The 18,182-nt window shown below is 56.4% G+C and overlaps 2 protein-coding genes across 2 annotated transcripts in view; one reads left to right on the plus strand and one right to left on the minus strand.

Moving 5' to 3' along the window:
* Nucleotides 1-6,410, plus strand: part of LOC119102869 (ral guanine nucleotide dissociation stimulator-like 1) — a 30,612-nt gene extending 24,202 nt beyond the window's left edge. The window contains exons 12-15 of the mRNA XM_037226320.1: nucleotides 627-817; nucleotides 4,012-4,141; nucleotides 5,010-5,340; nucleotides 5,689-6,410. Coding sequence (XP_037082215.1) covers nucleotides 627-817; nucleotides 4,012-4,141; nucleotides 5,010-5,340; nucleotides 5,689-5,846 — 810 coding nt within the window. The 3' untranslated portion in view covers nucleotides 5,847-6,410. The remainder of the gene's footprint in view (nucleotides 1-626; nucleotides 818-4,011; nucleotides 4,142-5,009; nucleotides 5,341-5,688) is intronic.
* A 196-nt stretch (nucleotides 6,411-6,606) lies between these two features.
* Nucleotides 6,607-17,945, minus strand: LOC119104003 (lamin-C-like). The gene is given in 12 exon segments (XM_037227717.1): nucleotides 6,607-7,272; nucleotides 7,589-7,680; nucleotides 8,005-8,094; nucleotides 8,639-8,857; nucleotides 9,156-9,390; nucleotides 9,718-9,896; nucleotides 10,824-10,991; nucleotides 11,359-11,514; nucleotides 11,516-11,542; nucleotides 11,893-12,030; nucleotides 12,302-12,434; nucleotides 17,432-17,945. Coding segments are annotated over 11 exon segments (1,821 nt in total). The 5' UTR covers nucleotides 17,824-17,945; the 3' UTR covers nucleotides 6,607-7,272; nucleotides 7,589-7,596.
* Between the last annotated feature and the right edge of the window lie 237 nt (nucleotides 17,946-18,182).

Below are 18,182 nucleotides of genomic sequence, written 5' to 3' on the forward strand. Positions count from 1 at the left end.
GACGGGGAGAGGGGGCACCAAGTTCCAGGGTGCACCACCATGAAGCGTGACACCTCCCTTGAAGAAATCCTGTACCCACCCCTGTCCTCACGCCTCGGCCGATTCTGTTCATTCGTAAACATGACCTTGCACCGGTCAATGAGGCTATGATGGTTGATAAGAACCTCCATTGCTTCGGATCGGTTGCCTTAGTTACACACACATACACACGCACACCCAGCGCCGCTACATCACCACCACGGAGCAGCCCTATTCGCCCTGCTTCCGCCAGCCGTCGACCGGGAGACCGTGCGGCCACGGACCGCCGGACCGGCATCGATCGAAACTGTGCACGCGTTCGTGCGTTCGCCCTCCAGGTCCACTAGCGCGCGAGAAGCGCTTGCGTGTGGCGCGGGCGTCAGTCTGGGGACCCTTCCGCGCCACGTCACCGCCGGCGCCAGGCTCGCCCGTCCGGCAGTGCCGATACCGTGCCTGTGCCGGGCGCGCTCCCACGCCGCGCCGCCACACTGCGCCGACTCACCGGCATTGATTCGCCGATCGGTGACGTCACAAACAGCTGATGTGACTCAGCGACGTCGCCAGGGCTGGGCGGCGCGCCACTGACGCCTCGCCGCCGGCACCGGCAGATCAAGCTGCTGCAGGGCGCCAGCAACGCGTACAGCATCGCCCGCGACCGGCCGTTCGAGCGCTGGTTCGACTCGGTGCTGGTGCTGGACGACAAGGAGGCGTACGAGCTGAGCTACCAGATCGAGCCGTACGGCAGCACGTCCAGCGGCAGCGGCTCCAGTCGCGACAAGATCATGCGGAAGAAAGTCGCGTGAGTACCGGCTGGTGTGACCTCGACCGTCCTAGTGCCAGGCGTGAGGCCAGCATGGCCCACCTGTACATCTATGTGCCTCAGCATGCGCTCACTTGCACGAATGCGTATGAATTTGTTATCCGGGTCAGCGCGTGGGTTGAGTGGGGTCTCCCGACTAGACCAGACCACGCTTCACCCATCCGTAGGTGGCGTTTACCCCGGCCCGGGAGTTGTCAGGCCTGACCTCTGTCTCACTGCAGGACAATGTGGCTAATAGCCATAAAAACAAGGTGGGCGTGTGCCCACACCCCCACACGCGCGCGCGCACGCACCCACGCTCAAGTGCCATTTGTTGGCGTGCGCTTGCTTACGGGTAATGTTTTTCTGCTACTGACCTGTCTTGTGATCCACCGCCCGCGTAAATTACGGTCATGTTAATTGCAGTGAGGTAAAAAACAAGTTCAGTGTAATTAGTCATCACCTGTCGACGCGCAGGCGGCGGGGCCTCTGAGCGTCGCGTGCTATCGTAAGATCAGCGCGCTGCCGCTCCGGCGGCCGGCGGCTCATTGTTCGCAATTGTTTGGCTCGCCGGTAACGAGCAGCACCCGGCTCCCGGCAGAGCTCCGGCCGTAAGCCGTCCGGCGCAGGCCTCAAGAAAGATTCCGCGGTTCTCGGAGTGCCACGCAACAATGTCGCGTCCGGCCGTGCCCTGTGCGTGGGTGCGCGCCTGTTGTGAGTGGGAGCGGCTCTGACGGCTCATCAGCGGCATTCAGTCGGTCCAATTCACTGTTCGTTTTGCGCAATGCAACGCTTCAGTAGCTTTCATTTGAAGTTGTCTGATTCATTTTGTTCCTTGGTTGACATGGTCTATTTGGTTTTGGTACCCTGCCGTTCGAATAGTCCTACGGCTTGTGCCTTTGCCACAAAGTTATTTTCTGCCCTACCCATTTAACCTATTCCACGATACTGTATTAGCATCCACTTCATCCCTGGCCAACGTTCCGTGATGGGATGCATATGACTGAACACGTCGTGGGTGGAACGAGGATGAGTGGGGGGGGGGGGGGGGGACGGGGTGCTGGCTAGCTCGTGTCAGCAGGTCGGTCACCTTGGCCAGAGGCTGGCGACCACACCCTGCCGTGTCCGATCGATACGATAACCCGTCGGACAGCCTCGAGTGCTGGCCCGGCCCGGGGCCGCGTTCCCCGTGGCCTGCTCTGATGCAGCAGATTACGGACGGGTTGGATGCAAGTGCAAGGCTGTAGCCAGGGTTTGTTGTGATAACGCCTGCGCTGCTTTCACAAAAGGAAGGTTAATGCTTTTGAAATGAGGTTTATAGTTTCGCTGCAGGAAATCTGAGGGTGACTGGCTAAAAATCTGCGGTCTAACCATTTCCAGCCAGCTATACCAACCCCAGTTTCAGGGTTTATTACTCTTCCCAGCGAACAGTTGTGAAAGCGCGTGCCAGTGATAGATCGACATACCAAGGACCAAGGGACCTGAGAAAATGCAAGGAAGGGCTGGAGGCCACTAAATGTGGTTCTAAGTGCCGCGGATAACACAAAGATTCACCTTCATTTCAATCTGCAGCGACATCCTCGCGTGTGAACGAAATGTTGCGTGATTTCGGCTAACCTACGATAGATCTAATGCATCCAGCTCAGTCTTTTGTATCAAATTGCGGCTTTTGTGGTGGCCGTTTTTCTAGTAACCCTGTTTACGTCCCATGCACCATGCATTTGATCCGCCACCTCCAACAACCCATCGGCGTTACTAGTTTCCCTCGATTGCTCCGTTTTCGTGATGCTAACGTACATTATGTCTGACACTATACCGGCTGTTTACACAAAGCGTGTGACCTTCGCGCAAAGTTGATGAGCACGCTGGATCAGCATCGATCGGAAGACCGATGCCACGTAGCTATGTAGACACGCGATAGAAACCTTCGGTTTGGTTAAGCTGGAGGGGAGGGGTAGAGCTATGTTGCCTAAGGCGAAATGCCTGCTTTGTGACTCGTCTATGGTAGGGATGTGTTGGTTATCGTGAATGCGTGCTTCAGCTCTTCAGTGCGCGTCTCTGAGCTTCTGCTACTTTCAGCAAATGGATAATAATTCTGCATTATCTGTATTTATGAAGAAATTGATGGCCTTAAATTGAAGTACTGAAGATAAATGCTGAACTGGATGTTAGGTTTCGTATATGGTGCATAATTGGGTACCCCACTGCTGATAGCCGGCACTGAATTAGTACTGGCGGCACCGGAGCAACGCGTGTGCTGATCGTACTGGAACTTAACCGGCATTCGAAAACGCTCACCCGTGTTAAATGCCCTCGGGTTGAAAGTGACAGCTAAGCCCGATGGGAAGGTAGTGAGTACCTGGACTGAATGGAGAGAAACGAAGCCACGATGACGAAAGCTGGACAGAGGCAGTGACAGTGAGCGCGGTAACGTAGAATTTTAGCCGGGGGGCATCGTCCGGCGGAGGCGGTGGAGGGCGGAGTTGGCATTTGGGTGAGAGGGAAAGAGAAACGGGCCACTACACAGCGTCGAAGCGGGAAACAGACATGGAGCATGGGGCTTGGCGGGCATTTTGAACCCAAATGCAACAAGACGCCCTACAAGTAGGAAACCTTCCAGAAACAATCAGATACATCAAGATGCCCTACTCACCGAAGGCTTTATACTAACGGACTGATATTCCGAATCGTGCTGAATGCATCGAGAGCTGGTACCATCACCGATGTCAGTGAAATGTTGTCGGTTCCAGGCCAGTACTCATACATCTGGACTAGTGCCGGTGCCTGTAAGATCGTGCATTTCTACCGTCGGTGTTGCCCTCGTCGCTCCGATAACGGTTGCAACAAACTGTTATCGTGTTTGTCGCATGGGTGATATCTTAGTCACGCTAACAATGACAACCGCGTCGGATAAGATATGTCCGCCCTCTGTCGTTGCGATACGCTGTATCCGGCTTCTCGTGATTCACAGTGGAAAGCCAGGCGGTGCAACAAGCCTTTTTATGTGCCGTAGCTCGCCACTTTTCTATGTTTTTTTTTTAGCTATATGGAGCTTAATCGCAGGTGCTGCAGGTCATCTGTGACCACGTGCATTTACTTGCTGAGGCGTGGCCCCAGTGTTGAGGCCTCACCTTGCTGACCACGTCCGTCCACGGTCCGAAAAAGCGTGCTGAGCTCAGGCCTCCCTCCCACAGATTGGGTCACAAGAAGCACGACAGCCTGGCCAGCACGTCCAGCAGCTCGTCCAGCCAGTTCCTGGGCGAGATGGATAGCGTCAGCTCGCCGAACGAGAGCAGCGGCTCACTGGAGCGGCACGCCAGCGTGGTGAGTAGGCCCCTCCCCGCGGTCGGTCCCCCACTGTCCCGATGCGCCGGTGCCTGCAGCCGCCCGACAGCCGGCAAATTATTCGGCTCCAGCCATGTCGCCTGCTGCCGCCGCGTCCCCGGGCTCCAGCCATGTCGCCTGCTGCCGCCGCGTCCCCGGGCTCCAGCCACGTCGACCGCTGCCGCCGCGTCTCCCGGGCTCCAGCCACGTCGCCCGCTGCCGCCGCGTCTCCGGGCTCCAGCCACGTCGCCCGCTGCCGCCGCGTCCCCCGGGCTCCAGCCACGTCACCCGCTGCCGCCGCGTCCCCCGGGCTCCAGCTACGTCGCCCGCTGCCGCCGCGCCCCCCGGACTCCAGCCACGTCACCCGCTGCCGCCGCGTCCCCCGGGCTCCAGCCACGTCGCCCGCTGCCGCCGCGTCCCCCGGGCTCCAGCTACGTCGCCCGCTGCCGCCGCGCCCCCCGGACTCCAGCCACGTCGCCCGCTGCCGCCGCGTCCCCCGGGCTCCAGCTACGTCGCCCGCCGCCGCCGCGCCCCCCGGGCTCGCAGGCCGGTCCGGTTTCGGATGTATCCGGTAGAGGGCGCCGGAAGCTGATGTCACTCTTGCTGCTCGATTAGTGCGCTGCCTCGGTCGGAACGGTTGCCATGAGGTTCCACGAGGACCAAGATTATTTGGATCACAGTTATTTTCTGTTCATTATTTTCCACTCACATATTCTAGTTGTTTTTGCTGAGGTGTCAGCGTCCCTGTCTACGACCGAAAGCTGTGTTTCATGACCCGCCCTCTAATCACGCTGTCGGAAAGCCTGTCGGAGTGTGAGACGTGCGTGCCTGCTGCATCGCACCCCTGACCCGGCCTGCTCGGTCCCAGATGTCCACCAGCTCGAGCAGCTCTTCAGTGCCGTCCCTGGACGCCTCGGTGACGTCATCGGCCACCAACCAGTCGCAACAGAGCGCGCGGAAGCCGGCCGACTGGCAGCAGAAGGCGGACCCGGGCTCGCCGTACATCACGCCCGACTTCTATATCATCCGCGTCACCATCCGCACGGCGGCGCACGAGACCGAGGGCATCAACCTCTACAAGTCCATCATGCTGAGCAACAGCGAGCGCACGCCGCAGGTCATCCGCAACGCCATGATCAAGCACGACATCGAGGGCAACACCGACGACTTCGTGCTGGCGCAGCTGCTACCCGATGGAGGTTAGTTCCGGCGGGTGGACAGGCTTATAATGCTTACGATGGACCGAGTACCTTAAAGTTGTGATGTGAAACAACGGAAGGTAGAAAATTCCATGATACTCCTGGCTGTGATTGGTGGCTGTGATTTCTGGTATTTTTGGTGCTGTTTTAGCATTGTTTGCATTCAGGTCTTTTGAAAAAAATGCAATAAAAATTATAAATGTGACGTGCTGAGGATTCGACTCACTGCTTGTTGAGTACAAAAGAGGTACCAAAAACCTGACTGTGGGTGATTTCGACTCAAGCTGTGGTAAGTTCGCGGCGCCAGATGGCCCATTATTAGACTTACAGCTGTCCGTCCCGTTTCAGAGAAAGTCGTTCCCGCGAACTGCAACGTCTACTATGCGATCAACACGGCCTATGACCTAAACTTCGTCCTGCGGCCTAAGAAGGACGCTGCCAGCGCCGAGTCGCAAAGAACTAAGGAGTCTAAATCAAAGAGGAAGCTTCTAATGCTTCACAAATAGTCGCCTAGGCCGCCCGGTGGGCCGCTTTTGATACTTATTTTCGTACTCCAGTGCAAAGCATCATCGACTGTAGATAGAGCTCATTCCATCATTGCGTGTTCGGCTCGCCCGTGAGCGGCGTTCCGTCAGCCGAGAGGCCACCAAAGACTGCCTGCGCCCGACCGCGGCGGCGGCGGCGGCGCGTCGGCCAGTCGCCGACCCGGCGGGCGCAGGGCGACCAGCGGGACGCGGGGCTGGTAGTGTGTGATGAATGGGCTGGAGGTCGATGCGCGGAGGTGATCGCTGCCCGTGGACCCCGCACCGCCAGATGCTCATCCGTTGTGACTTCGTCAGAGTTGTGCAATTCAGGGTTATAACATTGACGGTTGTTACCAGGCCGGCGTGCCTGCCCCGGGCCTCCGCACAACAGAAGTGGCGGAGGCGCTGGCCGACGGCGAACAGTGCCCCTGGTGCGTACGCTGTCGCCTTGGAAAGCGTCCACTGTAAACGTACTTGGTTCGCGTTGTTGTTCGTGATCTATTCCTGTGTTTTTGTTCGTCAAAAATACAGCTACGTACATATGCGGCTCCTGTTTTCCTGCCAGTGTGCCGAGTCCCGCCGAAGCCAATTCCTGGCGCGATGTCCTCCCACGTCACAGGAGTCCTAGCGTCTCAGGATGAACTCGGCAATGTCTTGTGCCAAATAAGGCGTCATCGCGTATCAAAGAAATATCGCCCGTCGCATTCGACGCTGGCCATTGCGCACTGACTCAAACACCAGCAGGATTTAGAACGTTTATTCTATATATCCTCCAGACGAGCCCGGACTGGTGATACAAAAATAAAACACCGCCGCTGGGTGTCGGCTGGCCGCGACCCTTCCCCCCGTCCAGTCGAGAGGCGCCACTGGCCTCTCCAGACAGGTCAGACGGGGTCAGCGGTCGCCCCCGACAGGCCAGAGGGGAAGGGCCGCGGCTTCCCCAGCACCACCTACACCTACAGACCACGGAGGGTCGGTCAAACTTTGTACATATCCTCAGCGGGAATATGGGCGCGCGGGTGATGACGTACACACGGATGACGAGCAGCGCGCGCGCGCGGAGGCGGAGGCAGAGGCAGCACCAAGCCAGCCCGCCCGGGCGGCGGGGGCCGGGGCGGGCACCAAGCGACCGGAGGGGCGCTAACGCCGGACTCGCGGTGAAGCGGTCACTACAACGCAGGACAAAGACATCTAAAAGATGAAACGCGCGCCGTTAGCGGGGCGAAGCGGCTGGCAGCAGCTGGCAGACGGACAGACGGACGGTCCGTCGGCTGGCCTGTCAGCGTGGCGGTGCGCTCACGGCCGGGGGCTGGCAGTGACGGCCGGGCGTAGTAGGCGTGCTACGAGCGGTGGGACCGGTTGGCGCGGTCTGCTGCCGGCGCCGTGGGCGGCCGGTCGATCGCCGACTCTGCGGAGCGACAGGCCACGGCGTCAGTCGAGCACGTGGTCAGCTCACGCCACTCCCGCACAATACCTGTACGACGGCAGCGAGTGGTGCGAGCATGGTGAAACACTGGGGAAGCGAGCAGCACGTGTGACAGGAACAAATTGATGGTTTGAATCGCGCTCTCATTCGATAACGCCGTAGAGCATTCACCAGACACGAACTACTTTGATCAGCGCACCCGCGGTCGGGGGCTGACCATTATGGCCATTTAACACGACATTTGGTGCCCTTTGCCGAGCGATGGCACCTGACACCCGCCCCAGCCAGCAGAGCTCACCGGGCCGGTTACTGGCGCAGGGCGCGGCGGCCGCCGAAGATGTTCAGGAGGCTCCAGTCGCTGCCGCGCGAGTCATCAGCACCGCCCTCCACCTGCCGGGCGGGCGGCATGACGGGATCCACTCTCAGCTCGGGACGGGCCACTGCAGACGCGCCCCTGGGGTCGCGGACGGGCACGCCGCCGGGGGACGGGGGCGGGGCGTCCAGCCGGCGACGGCACGGCGCCTCCTCCGGTCTGCAGCACACGCCCCCACGCGCACACACACACAGCTCGCTGACAACGGCTTAACCACCTTCCAAACGCTCAAACAATGCCACGATCAGGCCGGGAGAGCGCGTCGCACGTCGCCGTACATCGGACCGGCCGCTCGCGCGCGGGGGCCAGAAGCGCACGCCGACCGCCGAAGCGGTACCCACCTGCTCGGAGCTGGAGGCCAGAGTCTGCTGCCGGCGTGTGGAGAAGCTGGCCGAGCGGTTCTCGCGCTGCGAGACGCGCTGGGCGATCTCCTGCAGTCAGACCGCGCGTCAAGCCGGCGGTGCGCCACAAAACACCACGCCACGACCGGTCACTGGCAGCCAACAATGCACCAGCCAGTGACGTATTCGCAATGACGAAATTTCGAACATCAGACGCGAAAGGCGAAGATCAATGGCCAGACTTTAATGAAGGATTCACCCGGTCCGTGACGACAGAGAATGCTTACAAGTGGTCAGTCAACACCAGGGCACACAACACGCGTGCAGTGAATGGCTGCTAGGAACGTCATATCATGTTCGGTGAATGGTGGAATGGAGACCTAGCAAAACACCATCAGCACGCCGAGAAAACCAGCAGAGGATTATAAGATCCTTCTGTGCCTCTGATCACTGTACAGCAGTGGCCAGGGACGTCAGCAGCTTCCCTTAACAGCACCATCATCAGAGGCGGCACGAACTGGACTGACGAAAAACCGCGCTAAGAAACAGATCGAAAGCCCGCAGAGCCGATCTGATCTTCCCCTCCCCCCCCCCCCCCCCCACCACACATCGTCGCCGCCGCCTCGCTGCTCACCTCGCCTTCCATGTCGAACAGGGTGGTAGTCATCTTATCGGCCACGAACCAGGTCTGGCCCTTCATGACGAGCACGTGCGGCGCGTCGTGCGTCTGGCCGGCCTCGGACGCCCAGACGGTGGTCTCCTCGCCCGGCCCCAGCTTGATGGAGCGGTGGAACTTGTAGTCCGTCTCGTTGTCGTCCGCCTTGCGCACCAGCTGCATGCCGCCCAGCGACACCTGGTGGCGACGGACGGAGACGGCGCCCGTCAGCGGCGACGGGGCCGTGCGGGGGACGCCAGGTGTCAGGCGGCGCACGGAAAACTCATCGCACACGGTCCGCAGCGCACCAGGCAGATGTGCAGCAACTGGTGGCAGAAATGGGACTTAAGCCATTACGTGGTTTCAAACTGCTATAATCCTGAATGGCTTCAAGCAGCTGGCATCAACCAGTTTCAGCCACTTGTAGTATAAATGAATGTGTGGAGGTGGTGGGTGTTATTGAATATACCGCACTAACCCTACAAAGCTCACCCACCTCCTTGTTTGACTTGTTGTGCAGTTTGACGAACTTGCCCTCGGGGCATTCGTCGATGATCTCGACGTCGCCGTGGCAGGTGTTGGCCACGGCGAAGCCGACGGAGGAGGCCTCCTCCGACTCCATCACGGTGCGGCGCCTCTTGCCGGAGCGGCCGCCGGACGGCGTGGAGCGCGCGCGCGAGCCGCGCTCCACCACCCCCACCACGTGCCGGCCGCCCGGCGACAGGTTCAGCCTGCCCGACACGCGAGCCCCGAGGTCAGAAGCGCGCGCCTCCCCGGTAGAGGTGCGGTCACTCGCACAATTCACAGGGAAATAGCCTTAATAATTAATTAGTCTGTGCTGAAACCTCGTGTTAAGGCAACAGTCACAGCCAGTCCGTGCAATGATAAATTGAAGTGCTAAGACCACAAACATTGAAAGAGGACAGAATGGAAGTTACTTTCGCGTGCAAACAATATTGCACACCCGGGTTTGGTCGCTCACGTCGACAGGGCAGCGCGGGGAGCCTGACAACAGGGCGGCGCCGGCGCACCGGGCGGTCGGGCTGACGCGCGCCTACCTGGCCTCCTCCGACTCCAGCAGCTTGCGGTAGGCGGCGATCTCGACGTCGAGCGCCACCTTGATGTCCATCAGGTCCTGGTACTCCTGCAGCTGGTGCTGCATCATCTCCTCCAGACGGTGGATCTCGTCGTTCTTGGCCATCAGCATGGCGGCGCTGGAGGTGCGCTCGTCGTCCAGCTGGGGAGTGGTTCGAGCCAGGTCAGGTCAGGCCTGGCAGGGTCGGGTCATGGTGGTCAGGGGTCATCTCGCTCACATGCCACCATAGAGCCGGTCACGTTCTGTCCGGTTTGCTGGGGTTGACTCCAGCCATTTCAGTCGGGATGAAAGTAAGTCTTCCGAAGCAGTGTACTGAGTCCTAGATATTTGCAGCGTGCCCATCCGTCCAAAAAGCTCGCGAACTCTTACATTACGAGAAGTGGAAAATCGCCAAGTCTAACCAGGCTCATACCAAGGAACTGTTCAAACAAATTCTTTGTGACTTGGTAGGTGAATATTATATCGGTGGGCCGTCACCTGCTTAACTGTCATGAGACCTTCCGAAGCATCGACATTTGTTGGTGTCGGTCGCCCCAGGCGTCTGACTCCATTACCTTAGTTTTTGGGCATCACCTACATAACAGCTGACAACTCTCAAATCTGTTATCGCCTCGTCCAACGCCACGAGGGACATCTAACTGGCAATTATTCCGAGCAGAGATGTGTTTTACTCATCCGCCCCAGCCTTCATAAACCAGGAATGCCCGGCCACTTTGCGGCTTGGTCAAGCCAGGGTAAAATTATAAATTATTATATATATATTATATATATACATATATTTTGTTATTTATATTTATTATGTATTATTATATATTATATTATTATACATATGTAAAAATCATATATATATTACATAATACAAGTATATATTACTTAGCAGCTTGACAATTACTTGCTCCCTGCATGAATGAACGACAAAACGCCTCTTTGGGGTTAGCAACGCGGGCTCCATCCCAGAGCCGCCAATCCCAGACGATCCAAAACATTCCGCCAGTCAGCAATCAGGCGTCCTGTCCTCGGTGGCCCGCCACGTCTGACCACCGGGGCATCGCCCGGCCGGCGTCTCACCTGGCGCTCGAGGTCGCGCACGCGCGCCAGCAGGGTGGTGTTGGTGCCCTCCAGCTCGCCGATCTTGCCCTGCAAGCCGTCGATGCGCGCCCTGGTCTCGCGCAGCTCGCGCAGCGTGCTGGCCGTCGACGACTGGTTGCGCGACTGGGCGCTGCGCAGCTCGTCCAGCTGCGGAGGGAGCGGGGCAGAGCTGCAGACGCGGCTGGCACCGGGAGACGACACCAACGCCGGCACGCGGAGGGAGCGGGACAGAGCTGCAGGCACGGCTGGCACCAGAGGGCCACAACACCGGCGTACGGCCGTGCCGGCGTAGCGTCAGCGAGGACAGCTGCTCGGCGACGAGCCCAACTCGCCCATCTACACTAACTCGCGACACTTCGAGAGCATAGCAATCGGCGTTGGCGCTGACAACATCCACGCGTGCTATCCAAACCGATGACTTTCCAGCCAAGTTGTCACAACCATCTCCCCAGCATAACGCCTCAGCTGCCGTCGCCAGCCGCGGCGGCGGCCCCCCGCCAGGACACCAGGTCACCTTGCTTTCGTAGATGGTCTCGATCTCCTCGCGGTTGGCGCGCATCTGCATCTCGTACTGGTCGCGCAGCTCCTGCAGAGAGTCGCGCAGGCGGGCCTCGTACTCGGACTGCAGCTGGCCGTCCAGCTCGCTGATCTCCTCGGTCTTCTTGCTGCGCGGTCTCCGTCAGCTGCTCCTCGTAGATCTGCCAGGCGGTCGCGCGTCGGTCACGGCCATGGTGACCGACCCTGTGTCGTGTCTCATAGCACTGGCGACGTGGTTTATGTCGACTTGCCTAAGTCTGGGACGAAATGCAATGATAGTGGTTGGAAAATTTCTGACAGATTTTGTTTGTCGCGCTAGTAGGACATCACGCAGTCAATGACGATCAGAAACGAAACACTGAGAGGTCAGAAAATGACCCAGGCCGGACCGGCAAGGACACCAACCATTGCCGCCCCTATTTCCGCACCACGGCGTAGGGCAGAGGTCAGCGCGCCGTCAGCCTCCGAGAGTGCGCCAACGTCAGCATCCCGTTCACAAGGGTCAACTCACGCTGGACTTGAACTCGATCTCCTCCTTGAGGCTCTGGCAGCGGTTCTCCATGTCGACCCGGGCCAGCGCCTCCGACTCCAGCTGCTTCCGCACCTCCTCCAGCTGCTTTCGCAGCTTGAGGTTGTCCTGCTCCGACTCCTGGGTAGCGGGAGGCAGCGGTCGTCACACGCCCCTGTCGGCGGCGGTCAGCGGCGCCCACCATCGCTATGGAACAGTATGCGTCGCTTCCGGCCGCGCGAGCGCACACGCCGCTTAAATCCGCCCACATCGAGCGTAAAGCCGGCGCATGAAAATATGTGCAGTGAGCCAGGAGCCGGCCTTGAACGGAGCTAAGCCACAGTGATCATAAGCCGGCCCCTTGGAGGGCCGACGGCCGGCAATGACGGCCGGCGGTCTGCCGGGGCCTCACCTTCAGGTCATCCTGGGCCTTCTTCCGCTCTTGGAGAGCCTGGTTGAGGCGGTCCTGCAGGCTGCGAACCTGCGCGTCCAGCAGGTTCACCTGTTTCTCGGAGTTCTCCAGCTCCCGCTCGCGGCGCATCAGCCTGCAAGACAAGCACAACGCCACGCTCTGTTGGAGCGTTCAGACGGCCGAACCCCTACGGCGTCCCAACAAAGACGCGCTCACGCACACCTTTTCCCTATGCGTCTTACCTGTGGGGCAAATTCTCTTTATCGGCGGCAATGAGCGGTAACAAAGGTGTCACGTCAGGTCGAGGCCCTGTCGCGCGTCTGACAGCGTTCGTGACCGCGTTTTTGGGTGTTTGTAATTAGAGAGCGAAATCAAGGGACAGACGCTAGAAAGCGTGCAGTCGGATAATGCTCGATGTAACAGCGGACATCATGCCAAACACGCGCCCGGGCGTGAGTCAATTTGATGCCTAAGGTTTTTCACACAAAAAAACTCCGGGCGGCGAGGCACAGCGGAGCAAAACTTCGTAAAGATGTAAGCCATTGAATAGTCATTATCATAAGATATATCTCGTAAGGTCGCTGATCTGTGGCAGGTCAAAATGAGGCCATGGCTCTCAGCAAAGTAATCCCTGAGGAGTGGTCCAAAATGATGCATCAACGTACTGTTAGACAAAGTCCCACAACTTTGAGATGGTTTATTAGACAAAAGACTGTTGAACTGAATACTATTGCAGTCACAACACTTCCAATGCCATTGACCTTGGATCAGGTATGGAGGTCAGCTTAAGGTTAAAACCACATCGCCTTATACCAGGAAACTTGCTTTATGAATTTGCATTCAATGCTCAACTTCTGGAATACGACAAAAACTTCTCTCCTTCGGCTTGATGATGGTCAGGGAAGGTCACTGGCATAAAATGATCTCGATCAACATTTTGCTTCGAGGAGCACGCCGCCTAGGTCAGCACTTGTCGCCAACCGCAAACTCAACCTTCAAAACGAGGCTGAAGGCTTTTGATTGTTTTAATCCGCTTAAGAGGCTGGTGACGTGACATCCGAAGGCACCTCGAACAGTGACCTAGAGCTTGACCTTGTTTGACAATATTCACGGCCTACAAACACCAAGATCTCACAAAAAGTGGTCATTGAATGGTCAGTGAATCAAGTGTATCTCCGGTTTCTCTCTTGCCTCTCCAGGACACTTTTGCTTGGATATGCTTATCCTAGCACGCAAAAGCGTTCTTTTAACTCGACTCTACGATGCAAGTGGATACAAAACAAAAATATCATCTGACCTAGTAAGGAAACAAAGTACTCGAAATCTGGGTCCCCAAGTCAAATTTCCCCACCCCGTCAGGGACAGAGGCTGGGCATCGACAACGCCCCCCAGTCAGGAGGCGCATCACACATCGCGTTTGATCTCCAGGTGGCGCCGCCTGCCGTCGGCACCTGGCGGTGCAGGTGGCAGCGCTGGGCCTCTGGGTACGGTGCGAGGGCTAGTCACGGGCGTCTGACGCACGCGAGCACGATGCGCTCCTCAGCGAAACAAAATGAAACGTCGAAACAAATGGCGATATGCACAGCACGGTATTACGTCGTTTTGCTAAACGCTGCTGCCATCGTACACTTCAGTCAGGCAATGGCATTTACCGTTATGTTCGAGCTCACAAACTTTCAGACATGTTTCGCATGTTTTATAGAGCTGATATCCCTAAGCCTCCCCGCAGGTCAACGCATTATAAACCTGGGCGAGTAAACGACACAACCTTTTCCAATATTCATGGCCCTGATACGAGTGGAGCGAGCAAACGATACAACTCTTTTCCAATATTCATGGCCTGATCCGAGTGGCTGATCAAGTTCAGTATCGGAAAACCGCAATGCAAGGACATACCAACGCACAATTGACACCTGTGTGCTACCTACGACGATCATGCAACAACAGGAAATACCTGTGTCGAGACTAACCAACACAGGCCTGACATCATTCGTAACAGCCTAATCACCGATAAAGTAAACGTTTTCGCTCTTGCGGACAACTCGTGTTGTCGCCTGTTGTGTTGTGTTATCACAACTCACTCGTGTCACTGGCGGCACGCAGGCTGCATTTGCGTCACAATCCTGAAACAAATGCCGGACGCTTGTTCCTGGGCGAGGATTTGAAACCTCAGGTCAGGATCGATAGCCGGGGTTTAGATAAGAGTCGGCCATGTACAAAAACAGAGCAGCCCTGATGTACTACCGCAACTCCAAAGAAGGCCGTCGTGCTTTGCTACGAGGCTGGATAGCAGTCAGACTGGCAATCGCGCAATTATTATGACGACTGGAATGCAAAAATGAGTTCGCCATTCATCACGCAAGTTAGCTGACGAAAAAGCTGGTTACGGTCCCAACCGAGCTGCGAACTCAGCGCTGTGAACCAAATATTTTCATTTGAAAGATCGGTGCACTGATATCCCGCACGATGTATAAACGTGTGGACGCCTCCGCACACTGGTCAACAACACCAATAACTGGTTCGGTAGATTCCAGAAGCGAGAGATAATGGATTTTTCCTGTGACGTAATTCTTTGCGTGTGCACGTGTCGGATGCCATCACATGGGGCCACGAACCCGCTGAGTAGATAACAATAGCTTTAATAGTAACCTAATCCGTCACAACCTTGAAACAACTGTACGCTATATCGCGACTTCTCTATGTGTGCTATGATATTGTGCCACTTGTAGAAAAAATGTGGATGTTTTTCATGATCCTGCACCCGCGCCTCGAGGTTCACCGCCTGTTGTTTCTCCGCTCCGCTCGCTCAGGGTTGGCCTATCAGCATCGAGCCCAACGGCAGTTAACCTTGCATTTATGCCCCCCCCCCCCCCCTCTCGGCTTGGCATATCGGGCGGACGGGGCAGAATGTCAGGGCTGGAGGTCAAAGGGCCACAGTTTAGAAGCGAGCGAAACGCTATGTGGGGCCGAAGAGCCAGGAGTCCGGTAGCATAAATTTATATTTACATCCTTGACACCCCAGCGTACGAATTTTCGAGCCTTGCTTTATTCTGTGCTTTTACAGACAGAAAAAGCCACTTACTCACACCATGTCTCTTTCGGATACCGATTCCATGAAGACCAAGATGTCGCACCCAATACTGGCAGCGAGATGTGCTGGGCAGTTCGCTAGTTCAAGGCCCTGTGGCACGGCACAAAGCCGACCTCCAGCCATGGCGAATCGCCGACCGCAACGCGCGGGCATCAGCCACGTGGTCGGCGTACGCGCGGAAGCCACGTGGAGCCCCGGGCGTACGCCTCCGTTCTCGTCCCAAGCCAAGGTCGCCGACAGTGTGGGCCCTGTGCTTTGAACTGCACTTACGATGCGACTCTCTACGTGGGAAAGCGGGTCCCTCCAGTGTGCTACTTCAGCGAGCATAGCGCCAGGCAGCTGTTATGCGACGTTCACAACGGGTTCTAAAGCATTTCGGGGTCGGTCAAATGCAAGGGTGCAGTTTCTTTCCTCTTCGGTTCGACAGAAATCCCCCCCCCCCCCTCCCAACCTAAAGGTTGGGCCAAAACCGGATAAAGATCCTGGGGCATTCCAGGGGCAGGTAGTCGTGTTCTCGCTGTTCAGACCATTCTCCCACGATCCATTCGGCGAAACCACGCCCCTTGGTTATTGGTATCAAGCCAGCCCGCTATGTAATAAATAATTAACAACAAATAGTAAAAAATAAATAACAATAAACCCTCTCTGCCCGCGGTTTGGCTGACGTCAGAGCACCGCCGCTATCGTGTTTGTCAGCCATGGCTGATCCGCCTCCACGCACACGGACAGTTATCGCTGGCTGTTTCGCTGTATCTCCGGTATTCGGTCAATATTTGACGCGGCCTTGGCTTGTACCGGGCGGGTCGCCTTCAGGAAGTTCACCGGCGGTCGGCGCGACACGCTCAGCCCGTGCGACATTGATCGCACGCGGCCCACCGTCGCCCCTCCGACGCCCAGCCCGGGGGCTTTGGCCACATCCGTCCGTTGCAACAACCCACGCACCCCGCGTCGCTCCGTGCTACCGAGGCGGAACGACGCCGACCGTCCGATACTTGGCTGAATCCCACCCCGCGCGTGTACCGGTGCTGCCGTCTGGCGGAGGCCGGCATGTACTGAAGACGCCGGCGGCGCGCCCATCGCGGTCCCATCCGCCTTTTCCCGCCCGCGGGCAAATGGGCGGCGAAATGGGCGGGGCGGGCGCCCCGCGGCCGACCGACCTACGTGTACCATGGGTTTAATAGAATAACAACTCTCTTTGTCTATCGAATCCTTTTCGCTTGCGTGTGCAGGCACTTAGCGTTAAATGGAACGAGCACAGCATCTCACAGGGGAACATATTTCAGGATGTTTTTAGCTGTTGTACATTTGTGCAATGAGTTATCAATGCCAATGTCAGTTAACGTACTAGAAACCCACCTGGGGGATATGATGAAACAGTAAAAATATGTTTTACAGCCCTTATGTCCATATAGCAAGAATGGAGAACATGCTAGTTTTTAGGTTTTAGGTTATGAGGCAGGGTTTACCAAACATAGGATTATCTGCACTTGAAACTTCAGTCATTCAAAAAACATGTTGCCATGCACAAAATAACCTTAAAATGCAGATATGGCATATCATACTTCCTGCATATCAAGTTTGCTTCACATAAGTTTCTAATACACCTATGCTGCCTCTTGCACATGGATGCAGTGTGAAAATACATTTTCTCAAGGGCGTTGATGCAAAAAAAACCTACAATGCCTTCACCTATACAAAGACTGATGGTTTAGAAAAATAGTATTGAGATGTGGTGCAGATGTGTATGTGACTGATGATGTGACAGTGACTGCAGATGTGTATCAATTTACTAAGATTCCACACAAGCTATTTTGTATGCTAAAAAGTTTTAGAAAACAAACAGGTGCTTATACATCATACAATTTTAATAAGTCAGTAGGACCAATCATACACCTGTAACTTACTATGACCACCATCTTTACATGATGCTGTGACACATGCATGACATCTTTACATAATCTGATGGCAACTGTTATCTTTGTGTATAGGTACAATGCTGCCACTTCACATTAAACACAATACACATTTGATATGCTTACTTGGTGGCCAAGTCATCCCTCTCTGTCTTCAGATTTCCCAGATCAATCTGCAGCTTTGCTCTCTCCCTGGCAGTCTCATCGAGAAGCCGCCTGGCATCTGCCAGCTCACTTTCATACAGGGACTTGATGTTTGTCACCTCCCTGGTGACAATCTCCTGGGACGAGCGCACTTGGAGGGACAAGCGGCTGTTTTCTATTTCCAAGGAACGAACTTTTTCGATGTAAGCAGCCAAACGATCATTAAGACCAGCGAGTTGCTGCTTCTCTTCCATGCGGGTGGTCCTAGCCGGGCTACTCGGAGAGCGGCTCCTGGCTGGACTTGCCGCAGCGGATCCACCCGACGACACAGACGTCGTGGTGGTCGTCGTCTTCTTGAACATTCTTGCAGACATGACTGTGACTTAACAGAGTAAGCTGGGGAGCTTTACTAGTTGGTAACAAACCCGTATTCCCAAAGCACGCAGCACCCTCACCGCCCCAATCGCCGCACACTCCGGACGCGAACTCCCGTAACGCCGGTACCACGCGGCCAACGGTTTATCCTCAAACCGGGTGGCACTAAAGTGCTGAATAGTGTTTGTTTGTGCTACTGCAACAATATCTCAGAATATGCACGATAACTGTGACAAATTAACAATATTTCGCCAAATTCTATTGTATTCTGAGGGGTTTTAGCACACAAAACGCTTGCTACAACTAATTTTTTAGTACTTACCCTTTGCTTAAGGTTTCTATGACGTCATTTAAGTAT

This window comes from Pollicipes pollicipes, unplaced genomic scaffold (assembly GCF_011947565.3).
Source record: "Pollicipes pollicipes isolate AB1234 unplaced genomic scaffold, Ppol_2.1 Scaffold_5724;HRSCAF=6776_pilon_pilon_pilon, whole genome shotgun sequence".
Lineage (NCBI taxonomy): Eukaryota > Metazoa > Arthropoda > Thecostraca > Pollicipedomorpha > Pollicipedidae > Pollicipes > Pollicipes pollicipes.